The sequence below is a fragment of the Colobus angolensis genome, unplaced genomic scaffold, assembly GCF_000951035.1.
Source record: "Colobus angolensis palliatus isolate OR3802 unplaced genomic scaffold, Cang.pa_1.0 Scaffold305, whole genome shotgun sequence".
In the NCBI taxonomy this organism is placed as follows: domain Eukaryota; kingdom Metazoa; phylum Chordata; class Mammalia; order Primates; family Cercopithecidae; genus Colobus; species Colobus angolensis.
Window position 1 is genome coordinate 266,716 of NW_012116322.1, and position 22,232 is coordinate 288,947.

General features: G+C 50.2%; 1 protein-coding gene across 1 annotated transcript in view; it reads right to left on the reverse strand.

The window, feature by feature from the left end:
- Nucleotides 1-225: 225 nt before the first annotated feature.
- ABCC6 (ATP-binding cassette, sub-family C (CFTR/MRP), member 6) overlaps nucleotides 226-22,232 on the reverse strand; it is an 88,234-nt gene continuing 66,227 nt past the window's right edge. Inside the window, exons 21-30 of the mRNA XM_011950299.1 lie at nucleotides 20,276-20,483; nucleotides 15,933-16,243; nucleotides 13,310-13,509; nucleotides 11,750-11,876; nucleotides 9,849-9,950; nucleotides 8,001-8,147; nucleotides 5,178-5,336; nucleotides 4,933-5,099; nucleotides 1,218-1,412; nucleotides 226-898 (exon numbers count right to left, since the gene is read on the reverse strand). Coding sequence (XP_011805689.1) covers nucleotides 790-898; nucleotides 1,218-1,412; nucleotides 4,933-5,099; nucleotides 5,178-5,336; nucleotides 8,001-8,147; nucleotides 9,849-9,950; nucleotides 11,750-11,876; nucleotides 13,310-13,509; nucleotides 15,933-16,243; nucleotides 20,276-20,483 — 1,725 coding nt within the window. The 3' untranslated portion in view covers nucleotides 226-789. The remainder of the gene's footprint in view (nucleotides 899-1,217; nucleotides 1,413-4,932; nucleotides 5,100-5,177; nucleotides 5,337-8,000; nucleotides 8,148-9,848; nucleotides 9,951-11,749; nucleotides 11,877-13,309; nucleotides 13,510-15,932; nucleotides 16,244-20,275; nucleotides 20,484-22,232) is intronic.

Sequence of the window (22,232 nt, forward strand, 5' to 3'; positions counted from 1 at the left end):
TGCCTGAAGCTGGTTTGGTGAGTCCAGCACTAATGTTCTGACCACTGTCAGAAACAGGTGTGAGGAGGCTGGGCATGGTGGCTCACGCCTATAATCCCAGCACTTTGGGAGGCCGAGGTGTGGTCAGAAAATGGTGGTGGCTATTCCGTATCCTCACCATAGTGTGGATTCACGAGGCTGCATGTGTGATAAAACTGCACGGGACAATAAACACACACACACTAGTACAAGTAAAACGGGAAATGGAGCAAGATTGTTGCGTCAATGTCAGTACCCTGGCCGTGATGCTCTATGCTAGAGTTTTGTAAGATGTTACCATTGGGAGAGATGGGGTAGCGAGTACACGAATCTATATTATTGTTTCTTTAACTGCATGTGAGTCTGGGATTATCCCAAAATAAAAGTGTTGATTTCTAAAAAGTACACACAGCATGGCAGTCCCCCGTCCCAGGGATTCTGATTTAAGGGTCTAGCGGGGAGCCTGGACATGTGCTTGAGTCCCCGACGTGAGTCCAGGGTACAGTGGGGCTGACAGTCACTGTTGACATGGGTTGCAGGGTGGACAGGGCGAGATGGGCCCTGCCCGGGCAGACCTGTGTATTGCTGGGTCCTTCCGGCTCTGATGCTCTGTGATAATCCGCCACTTTCTCTGCCATTTTCCTCCCAAAGAGCAAACACGGGTCTAGACTGAACGTCGCGTGGAGCTATCAATGACCCCGGGTCACTTCCATCTCCAGCACTGCAGGCTCTGCCGGCTGGCCCGACGGGGGTACAGGTGAGGGTCTTGGCTCAGACCAGGCCTGACTCCTGGGCCAGCCTGTAAAACAGGCCCTTCTGGGCCAGCAGCTGGGCCGGACTGCCGCTCTCTGCCACCTGCCCCTTGTCCATGACCAGAACCCTGTGGGGGAGAGGGAGACAAAGAGGCTCTTTGGACACCAGCCCAGGCTCTCGGCAGCTGTGAGAGCCCAGTGTGTCTGCACTGAGGTTTTCTCCGTAGAAGTCCTGCTTTCTGTGCAGCTCGCTGGCCCTCACAGCTGGGTTGGAGGCGTGTGCTGGGCGCATGTCCTTGGGCAGCCTTCCCGCTTGGCATGTGTTCCCGGGCATCCCTCCCACTCTGGCCCCACTCAGGGCCCTTCCAGCTCTGACCGGGACTGCCTCCGCTCACTTCCCCCACCGCGGCAGGGCTGCTGTGAGGGCCGGCCGGGGCGGGGTCTTACCGGGCACAGTCCGTCACGGAGCGCAGGCGGTGCGCGATGAGCAGCACGGTGCACTGTGCAAACCAGCTCCCAAGCATGGCCTGCATCTGCAGCTCCGTGCCCGGGTCCACGGCAGCCGTAGCCTCGTCCAGGATGAGGATCTGGGTCTTCCGGAGAAGGGCACGTGCCAGACACAGGAGCTGTTTCTGGCCCACGCTGGAAACGATTGGGACAGTGAGGTGGGATGTGCGTTTGTGGGCATGTGTGGGTGTGCCCAGAAACAGGTCCCTGGAACAGTGCAGGAGCGAGGTGGCTGTGTTCAGGCTTCCCCACACAGGGGCTCTGCAGCCCCTCCTGCCGTCTTTGAGCAGGCTGACTGTAGGCGGGTCATTCAAACCCTTTGTGCCTCACATTCCCACCTGTGAAATGGCTATTTTCTTTTTTCTGTTTATGGCTATGTCTTTTTTTCTTTTCTTTTCTTTTTTTTTTTTTTTTTTTTTTTTTTTTTTTTTTTTTTTTTTTTTTTTTTTTGAGATGGAGTCTTGCTCTGTCACCCAGGCTGGCATTTAACGGCATGATCTCGGCTCACTGCAACCTCTGCCTCCCGGTTCAAGCGATTTTTCTGCCTCAGCCTCCCAAGTAGCTGGAATTACAGTCATGCGCCACCATACCCGGCTAATTTTTTGTATTTTTTAGGTAGAGATGGGGTTTCACCATGTTGGTCTGGCTGGTCTCAAACTCCTGACCTCAGGTGATCCACCCACCTCGGTCTCCCAAAGTGCTGGGATTACAGGCGTGAGTGAGCCGCTGCGCCCTAGTAGTTCTATTTCTAGTTTTTTGCGAAATCCTCGTGCTGTTTTCCATAGTGACGGTACTAATTTACATTTCCTTCATCAGCGAAAGCACAGCTTTGACTTCAGTCATGCCCTTGCAAACAAATCTACAATGACTCCCCACTGCTTCAAGAATGAAATGTACAGTCTTCCTAAGACATTCAAGGCTGCTGTTGAGCGGGCCTTTAAATCTAGAGTGTACAACACCCGGGTGGGATTCCAGGCATGATCCACCACACCTGGCCTGTGTATGGCTATTTCTAGTTCTACGTCTTTACCTTGTGCCAAACACATAAGTGCTTGTGTATATATTGACTCAATCCTCATTATGTCCACAAAGCAGATATTATTGTTCTCCTCTTTTGAGAGAGGAGGACACAGATACACAGAAGCTCAGTGGCTTGACCAAGGTCTCAAGGCGGGTCTCCAAGTGGGTCCATAATTTGAACCCAAGTCCTCTGACCCCAGAGTCTGCGCTCCTAATGGGTCCGTCCTCATTGAATTGTGAAGACACGGCACATAAAAGTGTGTGGGCTTGTCATAGAGTAAGCCCTTGGCACGAAGTAGCACCCTCTAATTACAGGTGGAGAAGTTGAGATTCCAGGTCGTGAGGCCAGTGAGCCCCTGACTCAGGTGGGAAGGGGTCCCTGGGGCCCCAGCATGTCTGTCTTGCACCGTAAGCCCTTCCATGAAACAGCATCCCTTTAGATGATTAGAACCTACTATGGTCATGCAGGCGTTAGAGTGCCTGGGTTTTGTCCCGACCTCACTACTTTCAAGCTGTGTGACCCAGGCAAGCCCCAGGCCTCCAATTCCAACTCTGTGAAATGACGTTTTCAGGAGTGTGACTCAGGACTAAAATGAGTATGTACTGTTTCCTCTATGCCTGCCACTGTTTCAACAACTTTGTGCATATAATTCAATCCTTGCAAGGTAGGTAGGTGCTATTATTCCCACTTTACAGATGAGGAAACTGAGGCACAGGAGATAAGTAAGTTGCCCAAGATCCTACAGCTGGGGGGGCCTGGATTTGAGCCCAGGCAGTCTGTCACCTGTGTATACTCTCACCCACCAAGGAATGTTGCTTTTTAAGTGCTTGAAATTATTTGCTACCACAAGCACTTCTGACACCCTCAGGGTCAGAGGGGTTTATAAACCCAGAACACCTTGGTTTGGTTTTGTTTTTGGGGGGTTTTGAGACAGAGTCTTGCTCTGTCACCCAAGCTGGACTTCGGTAGCACCATCTCAGGTCACTGCAACTTCTGCCTCCCCAGTTCAAGTAATTCTCATGTCTCAGCCTCCCGAGTACCTGGGATTACAGGCATGCACCGCCACACCTGGCTAATTTTTGTATTTTTAGTAGAAACAGGGCTTCACCATATTGGTCAGGCTGGTCTTGAACTCCTGACCTCAGGTGACCCACCCGCCTCGGCTTGCCATAGTGCTGGGATTCACCGTGCCCGGCCACCTTGTTTTTTTTTAAAAGGCATATACCTGTACACCTATGTTCATAGTGGCATTGTTCAAAATGGCTAAGAGGTGGAAACAGCCTGGATATCTACTGGCAGATAAATGGATAAGCAAAATGTGGTCTATCCATGGAGTGGAAAGTTTTTCAGTCTTAAAAAGGTAGAGAATCTGACACACGCTGCAATGCAGGTGACCCTTGAGGACATCATGCTATGTGAAATAAGCCAGTCACAAAAGGACAGATACTGTGATTCTGCTTTATGCAGGGTCTAGAGTAGTCACACTCATAGAGACAGAAAGGAGAATGCTGGTGACCAGCGGCTGGGGGAGGGGGACAAGGAGGGTTAGGGTTGCATGGGAACAGAGTTTTAGTTTTGTTATGTAACAGTGTGAACGTACCTAACACTATAGAAACTATGCACTGAAAAATGGGTGAGATGGGCCGGGCGGGGCAGCTCACACCTGTAATGCCAGCACTTTCGGAGGCCTATGCAAGTTCAAGTGTAGCCTGGGCAACATGGTGAAACCCTGTCTCTACAAAAAATAAAAAGATTAGCTGGCCGTGGCGACTCACACCTGTAATCCCAGCTACTCGGGAGGCTGAGGTGGGAGGAACGCTTGAGCCTGGGAGGTGGAGGTTGCAGTGAGCTGAGACCTCACCACTGTACTCTAGCCTGGATGATGGAGCCAGACCCTGTCTCAAAAAAAAAAAAAAAAAAAAAAAAAAAAAAAAGATAGTAAATTTTGTGTGTATTTTTCCAGACAACTTTTTGTTGTTGTTGAGATGGAGCCCAGGCTGGAGTGCAGAGGCGCAATATCAGCTCACTGCAACCTTCGCCTCCCTGGCTCAAGCTTTCCTCCCACCTCAGCCTCCCAAGTAACTAGGACTACAGGCGCGTGCCACCACACCTGGCTAATACTGTTTTCCATAGAGATAAGCTCTTGCTATGTTGCCCAGACTAGTCTCAAACTCCTGGACTCAAGCAATCCTCCTCCCTCAGCCTCCCAAAGTGCTGGAATTACAGGCGTGAGTCACTGCATCCAGCCCACACTTGACATTTACCCAAAAAAAAAAAAAAAAATTCCTGTGTTACTTACAGCCCCAGTGAGTGGTGGGGTGACCACCCAATATCAAACAATATTTTCATAGCAAAATAAATACTGAGCAAGAGTAATAAAGGCTATCAGTAGCCCTGTGTCAGTTGAGGTTGGGTTTTGCCACCAAATAAATATAGAAGGCTAATTTAATTTAGCGGGGGAAATCTTAGTATTCAGAGACTGTGTCAGAGCTTGGAATTGCAGATAACAGACATGTGCTTATTAATATAATTGATAATCCTACTGGGGAAGGCATTTCCTGAGGGCACTTGGGGAGGGCATGGCCATCCCCCCCTCTCCCGCCTGCAGGTCCTGGCCACAGTGGGAGACCGTACCTCAGGTCCTCGCCTCGGTCGGCACACTTGTACTGCAGCTGGCCCGGCAGGCTGGCCACCAAGGCTTTGAGCTGCACAGTCTCCAGGGCTGCCCAGATAGCCTCGTCTGAGTGCTCCTGCAGCAGGTCAAGGTTCATCCGTAGAGAGCCAGGGAACAGGATGGGGTCCTGGTGGGGAGGGGCGGTGGGTCAGAGCAGAGCCCCACCATGCCTCCCACCTTTGCCCACCCCCTCCACCATCCTCACCTGGGGGATGATGCTGATCCTGGAGCGCAGTGTGTGCAGCCCCACGTGGGCAATGGGGACCCCGTCGATCCAGATCCCGCCCTCAGCTGCCTCCTGGAGCCGCAGCAGCCCACTGGCCAGGGAGGACTTCCCGGCCCCTGTCCTGCCAACGATGCCCACCTGCCCGGGGTTGGGAGGAAAGGCCTGCTCTGACCAGAGGGCTCCTGGGCATTTTTTGGGGAGATGTTTCCACTGTACCCGAGATCTGTCTGTCTATCCCTCATTGTGTAAAGGTCCACCTTCCATCTCTCTATCTTTTCATCTGTCTACCTTTCTATATATCCACCCATCAGTCCATCCAGTTTTCCATCTGCGTTATTCTCTATCTTCCCCTTACCCTGATGTCTGTCTCCCATCTTTCTCCCCACCCTTCCTTTAGTTGCCCCATCTTTCCTCATCCTTCTATTTACACCTCTCCATCATCTCTTGTCCTTTCTTCCACTGCATCCTGTCCATCTGTCTGTCCGTCCATCTCTTACCCTTTTATCCACCCCATTCCCCTATCCACCCACCCACCCATCCACCCATCCGTCCATCCATCCATCCATCATCCCTCCTCAGTCCCATCCCTCCATCTCTCATTCTTCCATTCCATTCATCCATCCATTCATCTGTCTATCCATCTCTCATTTCTTCTTCCCTATTCATCCATCAATTCACTAATCCTTTCATTCATTTATTTTTTCTCCCATCCATCCATCCAGTCCCTCCTTCCCTCATCCATCCCTCCATTCATCCTCCATCCTATCCGTGTGTTCATTCTCTTATCCATCTCCTATTCTGTTATCCACCCTCCATTCTTCTCTCTCTTGCTACTGTTCCATCCTCAGTGTCTGACACATGCTGTGGGTTCAACATGATTTGTTTAATTCATGACTGAAACATGTGGGTCACCTCACTGTATGCCAGGCGCAGGTTTAGGCACTGGAAGTATAGAAATTAAAGAGTCCTTGCTCCAGTGTGCCCACCATCTGGTCTAGGAAACAGTGCAGTTGAGTAAATGTAATACAGTGTGATGAACAATGCTATTTGTTTTATTTATTTACTTATTTTTGAGATACAGTCTTGCTCTATCTACCACCCAGGCTGGAGTTCAGTGGCGCGATTTCGGTTCATTGCAACCTCCACCCCCCAGGGTCAAGCAGTCGTCCTGCTTCAGCCTCCCAAGTAGCTGGGACTACAGGTGCCCGCCACCACGCTTGGCTAATTTTTGTATTTTTAGTAGAGACAGTGTTTACACCATGTTGGCCAGGTTGGTCTCAAACTCCTGGCCTCAAGTGATCCGCCCACCTTGGCCTCCCAAAGTGCTGGGATTGCAGGTATAAGCCATGGCACCCAGCCAACAATGCTGTTTATTATCAGCTCTGGACCTCTGGCAATTCAGGGAAGCAAGGTGGTGCTGCTCATGCTGCCTGGGATTTGATAGAGGTAATAAGAGAAGACCTCATGGAGGAAGGGATACTTGCATGGAAGCCTGAAGGATGAATAGGAGTTCAAGGAAGGGGAACACTCCAGGTGAACCACACTAAGTGGGTTTCCAGAACTGGAAGCCCATGGAGCTCACAGCACCATGTGTCCCCCTGGCCAAGAGGCAGCTGCTCCACAATGTTGGCCAAGCCCTGGCAGAGCAATGAGTGATGGGGGGGTGATAGGCAGGGCCTGGGGTGGGCAGAGTCTTGAATGCCAAGCTCAGGAATTCAGACTTTACCCCAAGGGAAGCTGGAACTAGTAGAAGGTTTTGAGTAGGGGAATGACATGCAGTGTTATTCATGCTGATAAAGGTCAGGATGGCTGGGCGTGGTGGTTCATGCCTGTAGTCTCAGCACTTTGGAAGGCTGAGGGGAGTGATTGAGGTCAGGAGTTTGAGACCAGCCTGGCCAACATGGTGAAACGCTGTCTCTACTAAAGATACAAAAATTAGCCAGGTATAGTGGTGCGCACCTGTAATCCCAGCTACTCAGGAGCCTGAGGCAGGAGAATCACTTGAATCTGGGAGGTGGAGGTTACAGTGAGCTAAGATCACACCACTGCACTCCAGCCTGGGCAACAGAGTGAGACTCTGTCTAAAAAAAAAAAAAATTATATATATCTCACAGGAGAGCAAATTGGAGCTGATGAGACAGGATCCACTGTTTATTAGGCGACAAGGAGGGGACAGGGAGGAAGCCTCTGTAGGTTCAGAGAGAGGGAGGAAAGAGATCAGTGAAGGGGCTTGATGAGGCATCTGTAAAATGGGATAGTACTAGTACCTCCCTTATGGGGTTGTTGTGAGAGTGAAAATGCAAATAATAAAAGCATTAGTAAACATTTCTGGAGCACTTTGCATGAGCTAAGCGTGTTCTATGTGTTAAACTTCACAACAACTCAAAGATCAATATTACCAGTCCCAATTTACAGATGGGAAAACTGAGACTGAGCTATGAAGTGCTTTTCCCAACGTCTCCCACCCCAAAGCAAATACCCCATTTGTGCAAACTGGAAAATGTACTTGGAGCATTTAACACACTGCCCAGCACATATTAGGAGCTGGGTTAACATTAAAGGAAGAAGGAAGTCAGGGAGTTGCTTCCTCATCTGGGGACACCAAGGTGGATGAGGCAGTCACCAGACAGAAGCAGGTTTGGGGAAGGCGAGGAGTTCATTTTAGGGGGTAATGGGTCTGAAAGCTAGGGGACCTGAGGTGGGGACATTGTGAAGGTAGCTGGTGTCCAGGGTTTCGGGCCTTGGTCCTGGAGTCCTTTGGCCTGAACTCCATGAAGAGGACATTGTGAGAGAACCACTCACCTTCTCTCCTGCGTGGATCTTGAAGGACACGCCCTGCACAGCCAGCGGGAGCTCAGGTCGGTATCTCAGCCCATAGTCCCGGAACTCAATCTGCCCGCCATGAGGCCAGGGGGGCTGAGCTGCACATGTGGGCAGCCTCCAGGGAGCCTGGAGCAGGAGGGGAAACTGAGTCAGAGGAGCCTTCCTCTAAGACTTCGCACAAGATGGCCCACCTTTCTCAGCTTCAGTTTTCTCTTCTGCGAAATGGACATATTTATTGCAATTTTACAGGGTTGTTATGGGAATCCAACAAGAGAGGGTATGGACTATGTCAATGCTAAAAACAGATGGTGGTGGCTACTTTTAGTCTGTTTTATTGCTATTGTTAGCCACTGTTTATTATAAAATCATCTATTTTTCTATAGTGGGAGCAGACATTTCTCTCTGTCTTTGTGAAAGGACATGGCGGTGCAGTAGGAAGACCAGTGCTGCCTTTTGCTATTCCTGTCACCTTGAACAGATCATTCTACCCGCTTGAGTCTTGGTTTTCCAATCTGGGAAATAGGGTTAATAAGAGCAGTGAACATGTATTGAGTGTTTGCAATGGACTAGAGACTCTACTAAATCATTTATTTGCAGGATCTCATTTGATTTCCCAGTAAACTCAATGCTGTTATGTTACTGTTACCGCTATACTGCTGTTCTCATCCTTTCTTCCACCCCACCCCATCCATCCATTCATCCATCTATCTCTTATCCTTTTTCCACTCCATCTCACCCATCCATCCATCCGTCCATCTGTCTGTCCATCCTTCTCCAATCCCATCCCTCCATCTCTCATTCTTCCACCCCATTCCATCCATCCATCCATCCATCCATCCATCCATCCATCCATTTATCTATCCATCCATCCATCCATCCATCCATCCATCCATCCATCCATCCATCCATCTTTCATCATTTCTTCTACCCTATTCATCTATCAGTTCTTCCCTATTCTATTACTGTAATGTTACTGTTATGTTGCTATCACACTATATCATGTTGCTGTTTTGTTACCGTTGCATTTCTGTGTTGCTGTTCTGTCCTTATAATGCTACTATAATGTTGCTGTTTTGTTACTGTTACATTGCCACGTTGCTATTCTGTTACTATAATTTCGGTTATTTTGCTGGAATGTTGCCATCATGTTACTATAATATTGCTGTTTTGTTACTGTTACATTGCCATGTTGCTATTCCATTACTATATTAAAACCATGTTGCTGGGATGTTGCTGTCCTGTTATGATGTTGCTGTTGTGTTTCTATTACATTGTCATGTTGCTGTTCTGTTTCTATCGTGTTACTAAAATGTTGCTATTATGTTACTATTACATTGCTATGTTGTGGTTGTATTGCCGGAATGTTACCATCATGTTGCTATCATGTCTCTGTTATATTACTATTACACTGCTATGTTGCTATTCTGGTACTGCAATGTTGTGGTTATGTTGCTGTTACATTACTATTGCATTGCCGTTGTGTTACTGTCATGTTCTGGAATATTGCCATTGTGTTACTATCGTGTTGCAGCTATGCTGCTGTTGCAATGCTGTTCCTCATGGTCCCCTGCCACTCCCATAGGTGACCTGCTTTCCTCAAGCTCAGAAGCAAAGGAACCAAGATTTGGCCTGGCTCCAGACCTTATGCTCCTAACCATTGCTGCCACCGTGTCTGTGACTCTGACCTATAGAGGTAGGGGTTGAGTCAGGGGAGAAGAGGGTACAAACTCCAAAGCATGTAGCAGATGTCAACAGGGACCCATTGCCACCCCCCACCACCAACACTATGTCCCTGCTGGGAACCCCTCCCCACCTCCCACCCATCACCTCCTTGGGCGTCCAGGCATAGTCCTGCATCCGCTCCACTGACACGATGCTGTTCTCTAGGTCTGTCCAGTTGCGAACAACCCACTGCAGCGTCTGGGTCACCTGGTGCAAGAAAGCATCTCTGACTGGGTTCGGCAAGGCCACTTGAGGGCTTGCAACAGCCCCGCTGGTTTCCCAACCTTTGCTGCGAGGCCAGACGCAGGGGAGTAAAGAAGGGAGGCAGGAATGGGGAAGCTGTACAAACTGGCTTGATGCAGGTGAGACAGGATCAGAGACGGTGTGTGGCCCTCCCAGGGACACCCAGCAGGACCCAGGCCCGCTGATTCCTTTCTGACAGCTTCCCCACAGCAACCGGTGACACTTGGAACCACTCCAAGCTCCTCCCTATGAACCATGACCGGCTCTGGTCCTGCCATCCCATCCCCAAACTTGTCTCCCAGCATCCCTGCCTTCACCCACCCTCTCTGGTCACACCCGCCTTCCTGCTGTTCCTCTAACACACCAGGGATGAACCTTCAACTCCCAGGCCTCACTTCCTCCTAAGTCACCTCCTCAGAGAGGCCTTCCTGGATGCAGGAGGAAAATGCCTCCACCGCCACCCAACATGCTCCGGCCTCTTACTTCATCCTGAAGCTTAGCAGCCTTGACTGTAGAATGAGGATAATAACAGTGCCTCTCTGATGAGGTTGTGGGCAGTATTGAGTGAGTTAATATTTATAAAGTTCTCATGCACAGTGGCTCATGCCTCTAATCCCAGCTTTTTTGAAGGCGAAGGTGGGAAGATTGTTTGAACCCAGGAGTTGAAGGCTGCAGTGGGCTGTGATCACACCACTGCACTCCAGTCTGGGTCAAAGAGTGAGACCTTGTCTCAAAACAAAACAGCCGGGCATGGTGGCTCACACCTGTAATCTCAGCATTTTGGGAGGCTGAGGCAGGCAGACCACTTGAACCTAGAGTTTGAGACCAGGTTGGGCAACATGGCGAAACTGTTTCTACCAAAAAAAAAAAAAAAATTAGCCAGGCATGGTGGTGCATGCCTATAGGCCCAGCTAATTGGGAAAGTGAGGTGGGAGAACCCTTTGAACCTGGAGATGGAGGCTGAAGTGAGCCAAGATCATGGCACTGCACTCAAGCCTGGGTAACAAAATGAGATCCTGTCTCAAACAGCAGCAACAGCAAACCAAAATGAACAAAAATGTATAGTGCTCTTAGAATAATGCCTCCTCCATAACAAATGCTTATGAATGTATATATATATTTTTTCATAGATGTCATGAACTGACATTACATACTGTTATTAATAGTTAACAAAAAGTGGCCAGGTGTGGTGGCTCATGCCTGTAATCCCAGCACTTTGGGAGGCTAAGGTGGGTGGATCAGTTGAGGTCAGGAGTTGGAGACCAGCCTGGCCAACATGGCAAAACCCCGTCTGTACTAAAATTACTAAAAATTAGCCAGGCATAGTGGCTCACACCTGTAATTCCAGCAACTTGGGAGGCTGAGGCATAAGAATCGCTTGAACCCAGGAGGCAGAGGTTGCAGTGAGCCGAGATTACACCACTGCACTCCAGCCTGAGTAAAAGAGAGACTCTGTCTTCAAAACAAAACAAAAGTTAACAATGCACTAGAAATGTCCTCCACAGGATATGCTTTGTCTCAACTAGTCTTTATAACATCAGAAGTGATGGGATTACTGGCCTATTTTTCCAAGCACGCTGAGACTCCGTGAGGAAAGACTCTTGCCCAAGGTTGCAAGTTCACTTCAGCTGAGTCCCTCGGTGGAGGGACTCCAGACACCTTGGTGGTTTGAACACAGGGTCTTCGAAGGTCCTACTAGCAGGGGTCTGACGGCCTCTGCCTCTGTCTATCCCTCAAGCCCAGTTTGGGGGTATGGGGAGTACCTGGAGGGCAGCAGAGACAGAGAAGCCCACGAGGCCGGCGCTGAGGTGGGCTTTGCTCAGCACAGCACACGTGGCAGCCGCAAACACCAGGCCATTCCCCAGAAGCTCCACATTGGCCGCAAGCCACCTGCAAAGGGAGGCGACAGCAGGGTGAGTGGGTACTCTCATCTGCAGGGAGATGCTTCTCTGGGCACAAGGACTGGTCATCACACCCGCTTCGTACCCACAGGGGTCCCAGCAGTGGGCTCCACATGCAAGGCTCCACGCAGGCTCAGGGAGTAGAGGACGATGACACTGTCCTGTCTCAACTGAGCCCAGCTTAGGGTCTGGGGTATAATTGGTGTTCCGTAGAGCTTCCCTGTGTGGCTGCTTTTCTGTCCTTGGAATTTGCCAAGCCATGTCCACCTGCCATTCCCCTGCCCTGACCCGTGGCCTCCATGGTTTGGCTCTGTCCCCACCCACATCTCATCTCGAATTGTAATCCCCATGTGTGGAGGGAGGGATCTGGTGGGAGGTGACTGGATCACGGGGGCAATTTTCCCCATGTTGTTCTCATGATAGTGAGTTCTCACGAGATCATATGGCATAAAAGGGGGCGGCAGTTCCCGCCTCGCACGCTGTCTCTCCTGCTGCCATGTAAGATGTGCCTTGCTTCCCTTTCCACCATAATTGTAAGTTTCCTGAGGCCTCCCCAGCCACGTGAAACTGTGAGTTAATTAAACCTTCCTTTCTTTATAGATTACCCAGTCTCAGGTAGTTCTTTATAGCAGTGTGAAGACGGACTAATACACAGCCCCAGCTGGCTGGGGACCCGAGATGAAAGGAAAAAGGACTTCACATGTATTGAGTGCCCAGTTTGTACTTAACCCTCTCCACACTCTGGTACTACAATGCTTGGATTCAAATCCTGGCTCTACCAGCATCAGCTGGGTGAACTTGAACAAGTTTCCAAACCTCTCTGTGCCTAGGGTTTATCATCTATAAAACAGTTTCTGCCTGTCAAAGCTGTTAGCAGAATTAAATAAATTAATCTACATAGATTGCTCACAACAGTGCCAGGCATGCAACAAGACATTACAAGTCTTACCTATGAGTGTCTGTATTTAATCCTCATAGCCACTACATGAGCATGATCCCAGTTTGACAAATGAAGCCCAGAGAGGTTATGTAACTTGCCTGAAATCAACCAGCTGGTAAGTGGCAGAGCTGGGATTTGAATCTGTGTCTATTTGTGCTTAAAGCTTATGTTCTTGTTCTTGCTTAGTACCTAAAGATGGCTGAGGATGTTTATATGGCAGCTTTATCACCAAGGCAAAAGAGGCTGATCCAGTTGCCTGGCAACAGAAGCTTCTTCCTGTACCCCCTGCCCACCTGCTGTTGAGAATCTCTGGGTCATGTTCCATCTGCCCAGTGAGAACCGATAGACTGCCTGTGGGATCTAGCCTTAACTGTGTCCCTGACTCTCTGGGTGCCCTCTCTAACCACACAATACGACCTCAGGTCTCACCCTCTAAGGATATGGATGAATTGCAAGGTCTTCTCTGCCCTGGCTCTTCCTACCTGTCAGCCACCAGTCGCGGGAAACTGATCCTCTGGCTTTCATCTACGCGAGCATTGTTCTGAGCCACAAAGGGGGCCTGGCTTCGGAACGCCCGGACCACCGTGCTGCCCTGGAACGTCTCAGCCATGTGGGAGCAGACAGATGAGTAGCTGGCTGACTCCAAGCGTCTCAGCTGGCATGAGCTAACCACATACAGGCTCTGAGAAGGATGGATGGGAGAGGGCAGAGGAGAAGCCACAGACATAGAGAGGTAGTTTCCAGAAGCACGAAGAGCCCCAAGTACAGGATTCCAGACCAGGATCTATTACCAGCTTGCTGTGTGACCTTGGGCTAGTTGCTTGACCTCTCTGGGTTCTCATTTCCTTGCAGAATCAGAGTTCTATGGTTTTTTTGAAAATCACCTGGGAAACTTCAAAAACCTCTAATGCCCCACCCCAGAATGACTGAATCAGAATCTCTGGCAAAGTCACCTTGACTTTGGTGCTGTTTAAATAGCCTTCCAGATGATTCTAATAGACAGCCAGGGTTGAGAAACCACCAATTTAGTTTAGGTGTCTCACTTCCCAGCACTGAGGTCAACTACTTCATTTAGGGCTGATCATTGGGAGAACAAAACTGTAAGGGGCAATGAAGGCAGCTGGCCAAGTCAGTTTCACTCATGTAACCCAAGGGTTACGTGCCAGGTGATGCACAGGAAATATGTGTTATTTGGTTTGCAGCTGCAGGTTGGGTGCAGCTGGCAGACAGGCAGGCAGGGAGGAACTGAATTTGCTGAACACCCAACTGTGTGTGCCAGGCTTTTTACACAGTGTCTCATTCATTGCAGATTGAGCATTTGCGTCATTCACCAGTTAGTGGTGAGAACATCTGAGGCTCGGGGGATTCAGCAGCTGTCCTGAGCGCCACAGTAAGTGACAGAGCCTGGATTTCTCTTGACTACAAAGCTTGAGACAGAAACAGCCCATCCTCGGAGTCAAGTGAACTTAGAGAAGACCTGAGACAGTTGTCGGAGATGTGGTAGCCGTGGGTTTTGGTTTTTGTTTTTTGAGATGGAGTCTCACTGTGTCGCCCAGGCTGAAGTACAGTGGCACAATCTCAGCTCTCTGCAACCTCTGCCTCCCGGGCTCAAGCAATCCTCCCACCTCAGCCTCCCAAGAAGGTGGGATTACAAACATGCACTACCACGCTGGCTCATTTTTTGTATTTTTAGTAGAGACGGGGTTTTGCCATGTTGACCATGCTGGTCTCGAACTCCTGACCTCAAGTGATCCGCCCACTTTAGCCTCCCAAAGTGCTGTGATTAGAGCCACCATGCCTAGCTTTAGCCATGGTTTTTATCTGACTACCATGTTTTCTTCTGCTCTACTTCTGGTTTCCTGTCGGAAAGGGCTGGGTTGAGGTGCTGTCAATCACGGGACCTGATCAGAGAGATGGTCACATGATGCATCCTAGCCTATCAGAGTCTACTATCCATTCAGTTACTGTGATGAGTTCAGAGATGGACACATGATCCACAAAGGGCCAATCAGAACCTTCCCTGGGATTAATATATGACTACTGAGCTGGAGAAATGTTTTCTGCATGTTGAGTTGCTAAGGTGAGATGATATGATGGCTAGTGGCCATCAGACCTGCCCTGGAAAGAGAGCATATACAAAATTAGACCAAACAGAGGTAAGCCAGTGGTTCCTAAACATTTGTGTGCATCAGAATTACTTGGAGGGTTAATTAAGACCTAGATTCATGGGCCAAACCATAGTATCTGAGTCAGTAGTCTTAGGCTGAGGCCTAAGAACGTACATTGCTAACTAGTCCCCAGGTGATACTACTGCTGGTCCTGGGGCCACACTTTGAGAAGCACTGAGTGAAGATATGCAGAGAGTCACTATGTCCTGATGACAGCTGGGCCCATGCCCCCTAGGAAATGTAAGCCATTACATCTGTTCTTCTGGTTAAGCTAATTTTAGCTGGTCTCTGATCCCAGCAATTGAAAGAATCTAGCTTTATATAATAGCCTTTGAGAAGTTGCAGTGCCTCTTTGGCTTCCAGATAATTGGAGAGGAAGAAATTACAGCAGGATAAAAACATTACACATGAAGAACTCTGGCCCTTACTATTTAACTGCACCATGAGGCACAGTGGCTCATGCCCTGTAATCCCAGAACTTTGGGAGGCCAAAGTGGGAGGATCACTTGAGGCTGGGAATTTGAGACCAGCCTGAGCAACACAGCGAGACAGGTGTCTCAAAAAAAAATAAATTTAAAAATTAGCCAGGCATCGTGGCACTGCCTGTAGTCCAGCTACTGGAGAGGCTGAGGTAGGCGGATCACTTAAGCCCAGGAGTTCAAGGCTGCAGTGAGCTATGATAACCTATTGCACTTCAGCCTTGGCAGGAGAGAAAGATTCTGTCTCTCTAAAAAAAGAGAACTTTGATGTGAACATTTAGAGACAGAGACTAGTGGAGATATCAGAAAGACTGTAGTGTCTCTGTCCCTGGGAATTCTAGGAACATCCCCTAGATGTCCAGCTGGGTGAAACCTCATATATGGAGTCTTCCCCAGAGACAGGGGACTGGCTGAGTTGACCCCAGCTGGTCCCAGAAGCCTCCCTGACCTCTCCATACCTGAAACCCAGCGTAGAGGAGAAACAGTGGCAGGATGGCCACAATGGCCAATGGAGTAGTCACTGCTACCACCAGGCTGACCTCCAGGAGTCCGAAGGCATACATCAGCAGGGACCGGAGTTTGTCTGGAATGTCCACATCAACCGTGTCTGTCTCCTTGGAGAAGCGGTTCAGCAGGTTGCCGATGGGTGTCCGCTCAAAGAAGCTGATGGGCGATCGCACCACATCCCACAGGAGCCTCTGGAAGAGCAACCTGGATGCCCGGACCCCACCTAGGAGCACCGCAGCCATGGATGCAAACAGCCCAATGGCTGGGGAGGGAGAGGAGGTAAGAGCATGAAGGCTGGAGACCCTCAGGACCGCCCTGTGGGGCCTTGCGCAGGTCTCTCCCGCTACCCCATGGTGGACATCTTATGGCTTGGCCACCCTGCTTGTTATATTTTTTTTTGAGACAGAGTCTCACTCTGTCACCCATGTTGAAGTACAGTAGCATCATGATGGCCCACTGCAGCCTTGACCTCCTGCACTCAGGCGATCCTCCCGCCTCAGCCTCCGAGCAGCTGGGACCACAGGTGTACGCCACCATGCCGGCTAATTTTGGGTATTTTTTGCAGAGATGGGATCTTGCTATGCTGCCCAGGCTGGTCTCGAACTCCTGAGATCAAGTGATCTGCCTGCCTCGGTCTCCCAAAGTGCTGAGATTACAGGTATGAGCCACTGCACCTGTACCCTGCTTGTTTCTTGATGTAATGGGTTGAAGAGTGTCCTCCCAAATTAATTTTGGGATGGGTCCTAAATTCAGTGACTGCCATTTATATAAGACTACTAGAGGATACTCAGAGACACAGCAGGAGACACGAAGATGGTGACACAGATGGGAGGGCACATACACAAGCCAAGGAATGCCAGAGACTGCCGGCAACCACTGCAAACCGGGAGAAAAGCATGGGACGTTTTCTCCCTCAGAACCTCCACAAGGGGCTGGGCACAGTGGCTCATGCCTGTAATCCCAGCACTTTGGGAGGCCAAGGCCGGTGGATCACCTGAAGTCAGGAGTTTGAGACCAACCTGACCAACATGGTGAAACCCTACTAAACCCTACTCTCTACTAAAAACACAAAAATTAACTGGGCGTGTTGTCAGGCATCTATAGTCCCAGCTACTCAGGAGGCTGAGGCAGGAGAAATACTTGAACCTGGGAGGCGGAGGTTGCAGTGAGCCATGAGCCAAGATCGTGCCACTGCACTCCAGCCTGGGCGACAGAGCAAGACGCCGTCTCAAAACAAAAACAAAAACAAAAAAACCTTCCACAATGAGTGAACGCTGCTGACACCTTCATTTTAGACTTCAGGCCTCAGAACTGCGACAGAACAAATTTCAATAGTGCTAGGCTCCCAAGTTTGTGGAAACTTGTTTGGCAGTAGCCCTAGGAGAGAAATGTACATCCTTCCTCCCAACGCTAATCTATACGCCTGGGGTGGGGCTAACTTCTCCTCTGGGGTGGGGGAAATTTCACCCACGGCCAATCCAAACCACTGCAATAGGTTCAGGGATGAACGCATAACCCAAGTCAGGCCAATGACAGGGAGACCTGGGACTTCACTAGAATTTTTGGAAAAGTGGTACTGGGTGGTCGGAGGTGGCCAAGCTGGAGCTGTGGAACATCATCTTACCGCCAGGGGGAGCAGCTGAACTGGACAGGAAGCTGTCCCAGAGGAGGGAAATGAAGCGATTTCTTGTTTGGACCGCTGCATCCAGGCATACCTGAAGCCAGAAATCTATGGATGCTGGTCCCAAGAGTCAATCAATTCTCTTGTTGCTTAAACCACTTTGAATTGGAGCTGAATTTGTTTATTTTTAGACGGAGTCTTGCTCTGTCACCCAGGCTGGAGTGCAGTGGTGCAATCTCTGCTCACTGCAACCTCCACCTCCCAGGTTCAAGCGATTCTCCTGCCTCATCCTCCCAAGTAGCTGGGACTACAGGCACTGACACCACGCCTGGCTAATTTTTATATTTTTAATAGAGACGGGGTTTCACCATGTTGGCCAGGCTGGTCTTGAACTCCTGACCTCAAGTGATCTACCCACCTTGGCCTCCCAAAGTGCTGGGATTACAGGCATGAGCCACCATGTCTGTCCTAGAGCTGAATTTTTTATTGTTTGTATTCAAGAGTCATAACCAATTTCTCTCTCTCAGCTCCCGTCTCTCCATCTTTAGGGGAGAGTAAGACTTGCCCTTAGCTATCAAATGAGGGATGGAAGTAGAAGGATTTTGAAAGGGCTATTTGCCACCCAAATGAGGATTTGGGTTAATTCCAGGACTCAGCTGACTCTGACAATCCCTAATTTCCTCTTGGTTAAGTAACCATTCGCCTTGAGTATTCCACTGTACATGCAGTTGTGGTGAGTAGGCGTACAGGTTCTTAGGACTAGAAGAGTCCTCAAATTCAGGCCTGGTGCGCCCCATTTTACAGAGGAGGGCAAGGCTCACAGCATTTGGGTGATGTGGCCAAGGTCACCCAGTGAATGAGGACGAATCAACGTGGAAAAGAGGTAACTGTCCTTTAAAGAGGAAGCCAGGCCAGGCGTGGTGGCTCATGCCTGTGATCCCAACACTTTGGGAGGCTGAGGCGGAGGATTGCCTGAGCCCAGAAGTTTGAGACCAGCCTGGGCAACACGGCAAAACCCTGTTTCCATCAAAAACAAACAAAAATTAGCCAGGCATGGTGGCGTGTGCATGTAGTCCCAGCTACTCGGGAGGCTGAGGTTGGAGGATCGCTTGAGCCCAGGAGGCAGAGGTTGCAGTGAGCCGGGTTCGTGCCACTGCATTCCAGCCTGGGTGACAAAGCCAGACCCAGTCTATATATACGTGGGTGTGTGTCTAAAGAAGAAGCCAAACTCACGTGTGCACTCCTGTTCCTCCCTTCAGCCAGGCCACGTATTAAAAGGAGAAGAACCAGGGGTTAGGGACTGGGTGGCGAGGCAGGAGGAGGGTGGGTGTGGTTGCAAAAGGGCAACACGAGAGTGCCTCAAGGTGAGGGGATTGTTCAGTATCTCAACCATTAACCACTGTGATAGATGCGAGAGCCTGAACGGGGGACACAACTGCACAGAGGCAAACATGCGCACACCTACGTGCAATCAAAACTGGGGAAATCACAATGAGATCCATAGGGCCGGGCGCGGGGGCTCACACCTAACTGTAATCCCAGCACTTTGGGAGGCCGAGGCGGGCAGATCGTTTGAGGTCAGGAGTTCGAGACCAGCTTGGCCAACATGGTGAAACCCCATCTCTACCAAAAAGACAAAAATTAACCAGGCTGCACACTTGCAATCCCAGCTTCCAGCTACTCAGGAAGCTGAGGCAGGAGGACTGCTTGAACCTGGGAGATGGGGGTTGCAGTGAGCTGAGAATGCAGGACTACACTGTAGCCTGGGCAACAGAGCAAGACTCTGTCTCAAAATAAATTAAATAAACAAACAAATAAATAAACAAATGAGATCCATGGATTGATGGGTGTCAGTATCCTTTGTGATACTTTACTATCATTTTGTAAAATATCACCACTGGGAGAAACTGAACAGACTGTATAAGGTAGCTGGCTGCCTTATTTCCTAGAACTGCATGTGAATCTACAATTATTTCGGGAAGTAGTTCCATCTATTTTATTTTATTTTATTTTATTTTATTTGTTTTATTTTTTTGAGATGGAGTCTCGCTCTGTCTCCCAGGCTGGAGTGCAGTGGCGCAGTTGTGGTCACTGCAAGCTCCGCCTCCTGGGTTCACGCCATTCTCCTGCCTCAGCCTCCCGAGTAGCTGGGACTACAGGTGCCTGCCACCACCCTCGACTAATATTTTGTATTTTTAGTAGAGACGGGGTTTCAATGTGTTAGCCAGGATGATCTCGATCTCCTGACCTCATGATCCACCCGCCTCGGCCTCCCAAAGTGCTGGGATTACAGGCGTGAGCCACTGCGCCCGGCCGTATTTCCATCTTTAATAAGGAGAAGTTGGAGTGACGGCGGTAATGCATCTGTTAGGGAGGGTCTGGTTCTGTCTGGAGGTTTGGGGGCAGGCACTGAAAGTCACCAGCATGCAGGCCTTGGAGCTGCCTTCCGCTAGCGGGGAGGAACTGGGAGAAGTTCTGAAGCTTCCAGAAAAGGAGGGACGTGCCCTGTCCTCCCCATTCCCTCCAGCCTCATCTGAAGGACAGAGATCTTTGCCTAGCCCCCAGACATTTTGCACAGTTGTTCCAGGGGGCACAGGGTGACCCAGGGAGGGGTGAGGAAAAGGAGCCTAAGCACCCCTCGGTGGAGCTGGGAGGAGGGGGATTGAGGCATACCTTGGAGACAGCCGAGGAGCCCGAAGATCCCACCACGCAGGGCTGCCTGCATCTGCTGCCCACCCACTGTGGGGTCGTCCGCCCACAGGCTCAGCCAGTAGCCCCGGCAGAAGGACGCCACTTGCTGGCAGAGGAAGAGGAAGAGTGCATAGAGGCAGAGGGGGGTGCCCACCGCACGCAGGTAGGCCAGGTGCACTGTGGCCTTCACCTATGGCACACATGAGGGAGAGGGAGGCAGAGAGAGCCCCCAGCGGGAGGGGTGAGTTGAGGCAAGGCCAGGCGAGGCTCCCAGAAAACATGCCCATGGGCAGATGGAAGCGCCGCACAGACCTCACAGGTTCTCCCGCCATGCCTCCCACAGACAGGCCCCAGCCAGCCTTAGAACCCCCATCTCCTACACAATCCCCAGTGAGCTAGTATTAATATTTTTTCTTTTGTTTTTCTTTCTTTTCTTTATTTTTTTGAGGACAGGGTCTTGCACTCTGTCACCAATGTCACCCAGGCTGGAGTACAACGACGCAATCATGTCTCACTGCAGCCTTGAACTCCAGGCTTAAGTAATCCCCCCGCCTCAGCCTCCCGAGTAGTCAGGACTATAGGTTTGTACCACCATGCTTTGTTAATGTTCATAGTTTTATTTGTTTTTTTTTGTTTTTTTTTTTGAGACGGAGTCTCGCTCTGTCCCCCAGGCTGGAGTGCAGTGGCCGGATCTCAGCTCACTGCAAGCTCCGCCTCCCGGGTTCACGCCATTCTCCTGCCTCAGCCTCCCAAGTAGCTGGGACTACAGGCGCCCGCCACCTCACCCGGCTAGTTTTTTTTGTATTTTTTAGTAGAGATGGGGTTTCACCGGATTAGCCAGGATGGTCTCGATCTCCTGACCTCGTGATCCGCCCGTCTCGGCCTCCCAAAGTGCTGGGATTACAGGCTTGAGCCACCGCACCCGGCCTAATGTTCATAGTTTTAAAGAGATGGAGTCTTGCTATGTTGCCCAGGCTGGTCTCAAACTCCTGGCCTCAAGCGATCCTCCCTCCTCGGCCTCCCAAAGTGCTTAGATTACAGGTGTGAGCCATCACACCCAGCCAGAAGGGTTTTCTTGAACACCCACCATGGGTGAGGCATATGTCTCTGCTCATAATAACCTCAATTTCACAGAGAAGGAAACTGAGGCACAGAACGGTTCAGCCACTGGCTTAACGCCCTGCTCCTACAAATCTGAAGTTCTCTGCACAGCTGCAGCCAGACAGGACTGTTGAAAACATTAATCTATTATATCTTGTTGCTGGCCTGTCCATGGCTATCTCTTGCTCTTAGAAGAAATTCCAGCCAGGCGAGGTGGCTCATACCTGTAAGCACTTTGGGAGGCCGAGGCGGGTGGGTCACCTGAGCTCAGGAATTTGAGACCAGCCTGGACCAACACGGTGAAACCCTGTCTCTACTAAAAATACAAAAATTAGCCAGGTGTGCTGGTGGGCGCCTGTAATCCCAGATACTTGGGAAGCTGCAGGAGAATCACTTGAACCTGGGAGACAGAGGTTGCAGTGAGCTGAGATTGCACCATTACACTCTTGCCTGGGCGACAAGAGCGAAACTCCATCTCAAAAATAGAAATAAAAATAAAAATAAATTCCAAGCTTCTTACCTTGCCCCCACTCACTGCCTGCCAGCCTCATGGGACCCCTTTCTCTGGCACCCTAAGCTACTTCCCACCTCGGAGCCATTGTACCTGCTGCTCCTTTTGCCTGGAGCGCTCTTTCTCCTCACCTTTGTATGACTGGTTCCTTCACATGTTCTTCGGGGAAGCTCAAATGGCACTTCTCAGAGCATCCTAGCCATACCAACCATGACCCTCAGTTGGTCTCCATGGCAGGGTCTCACTGTCACCCAGGCTGGATTGCTCTGACACGATCATAGCTCACTGCAGCCTCGAACTCCTGGTCTCAAGCTATCTACCTGCCTC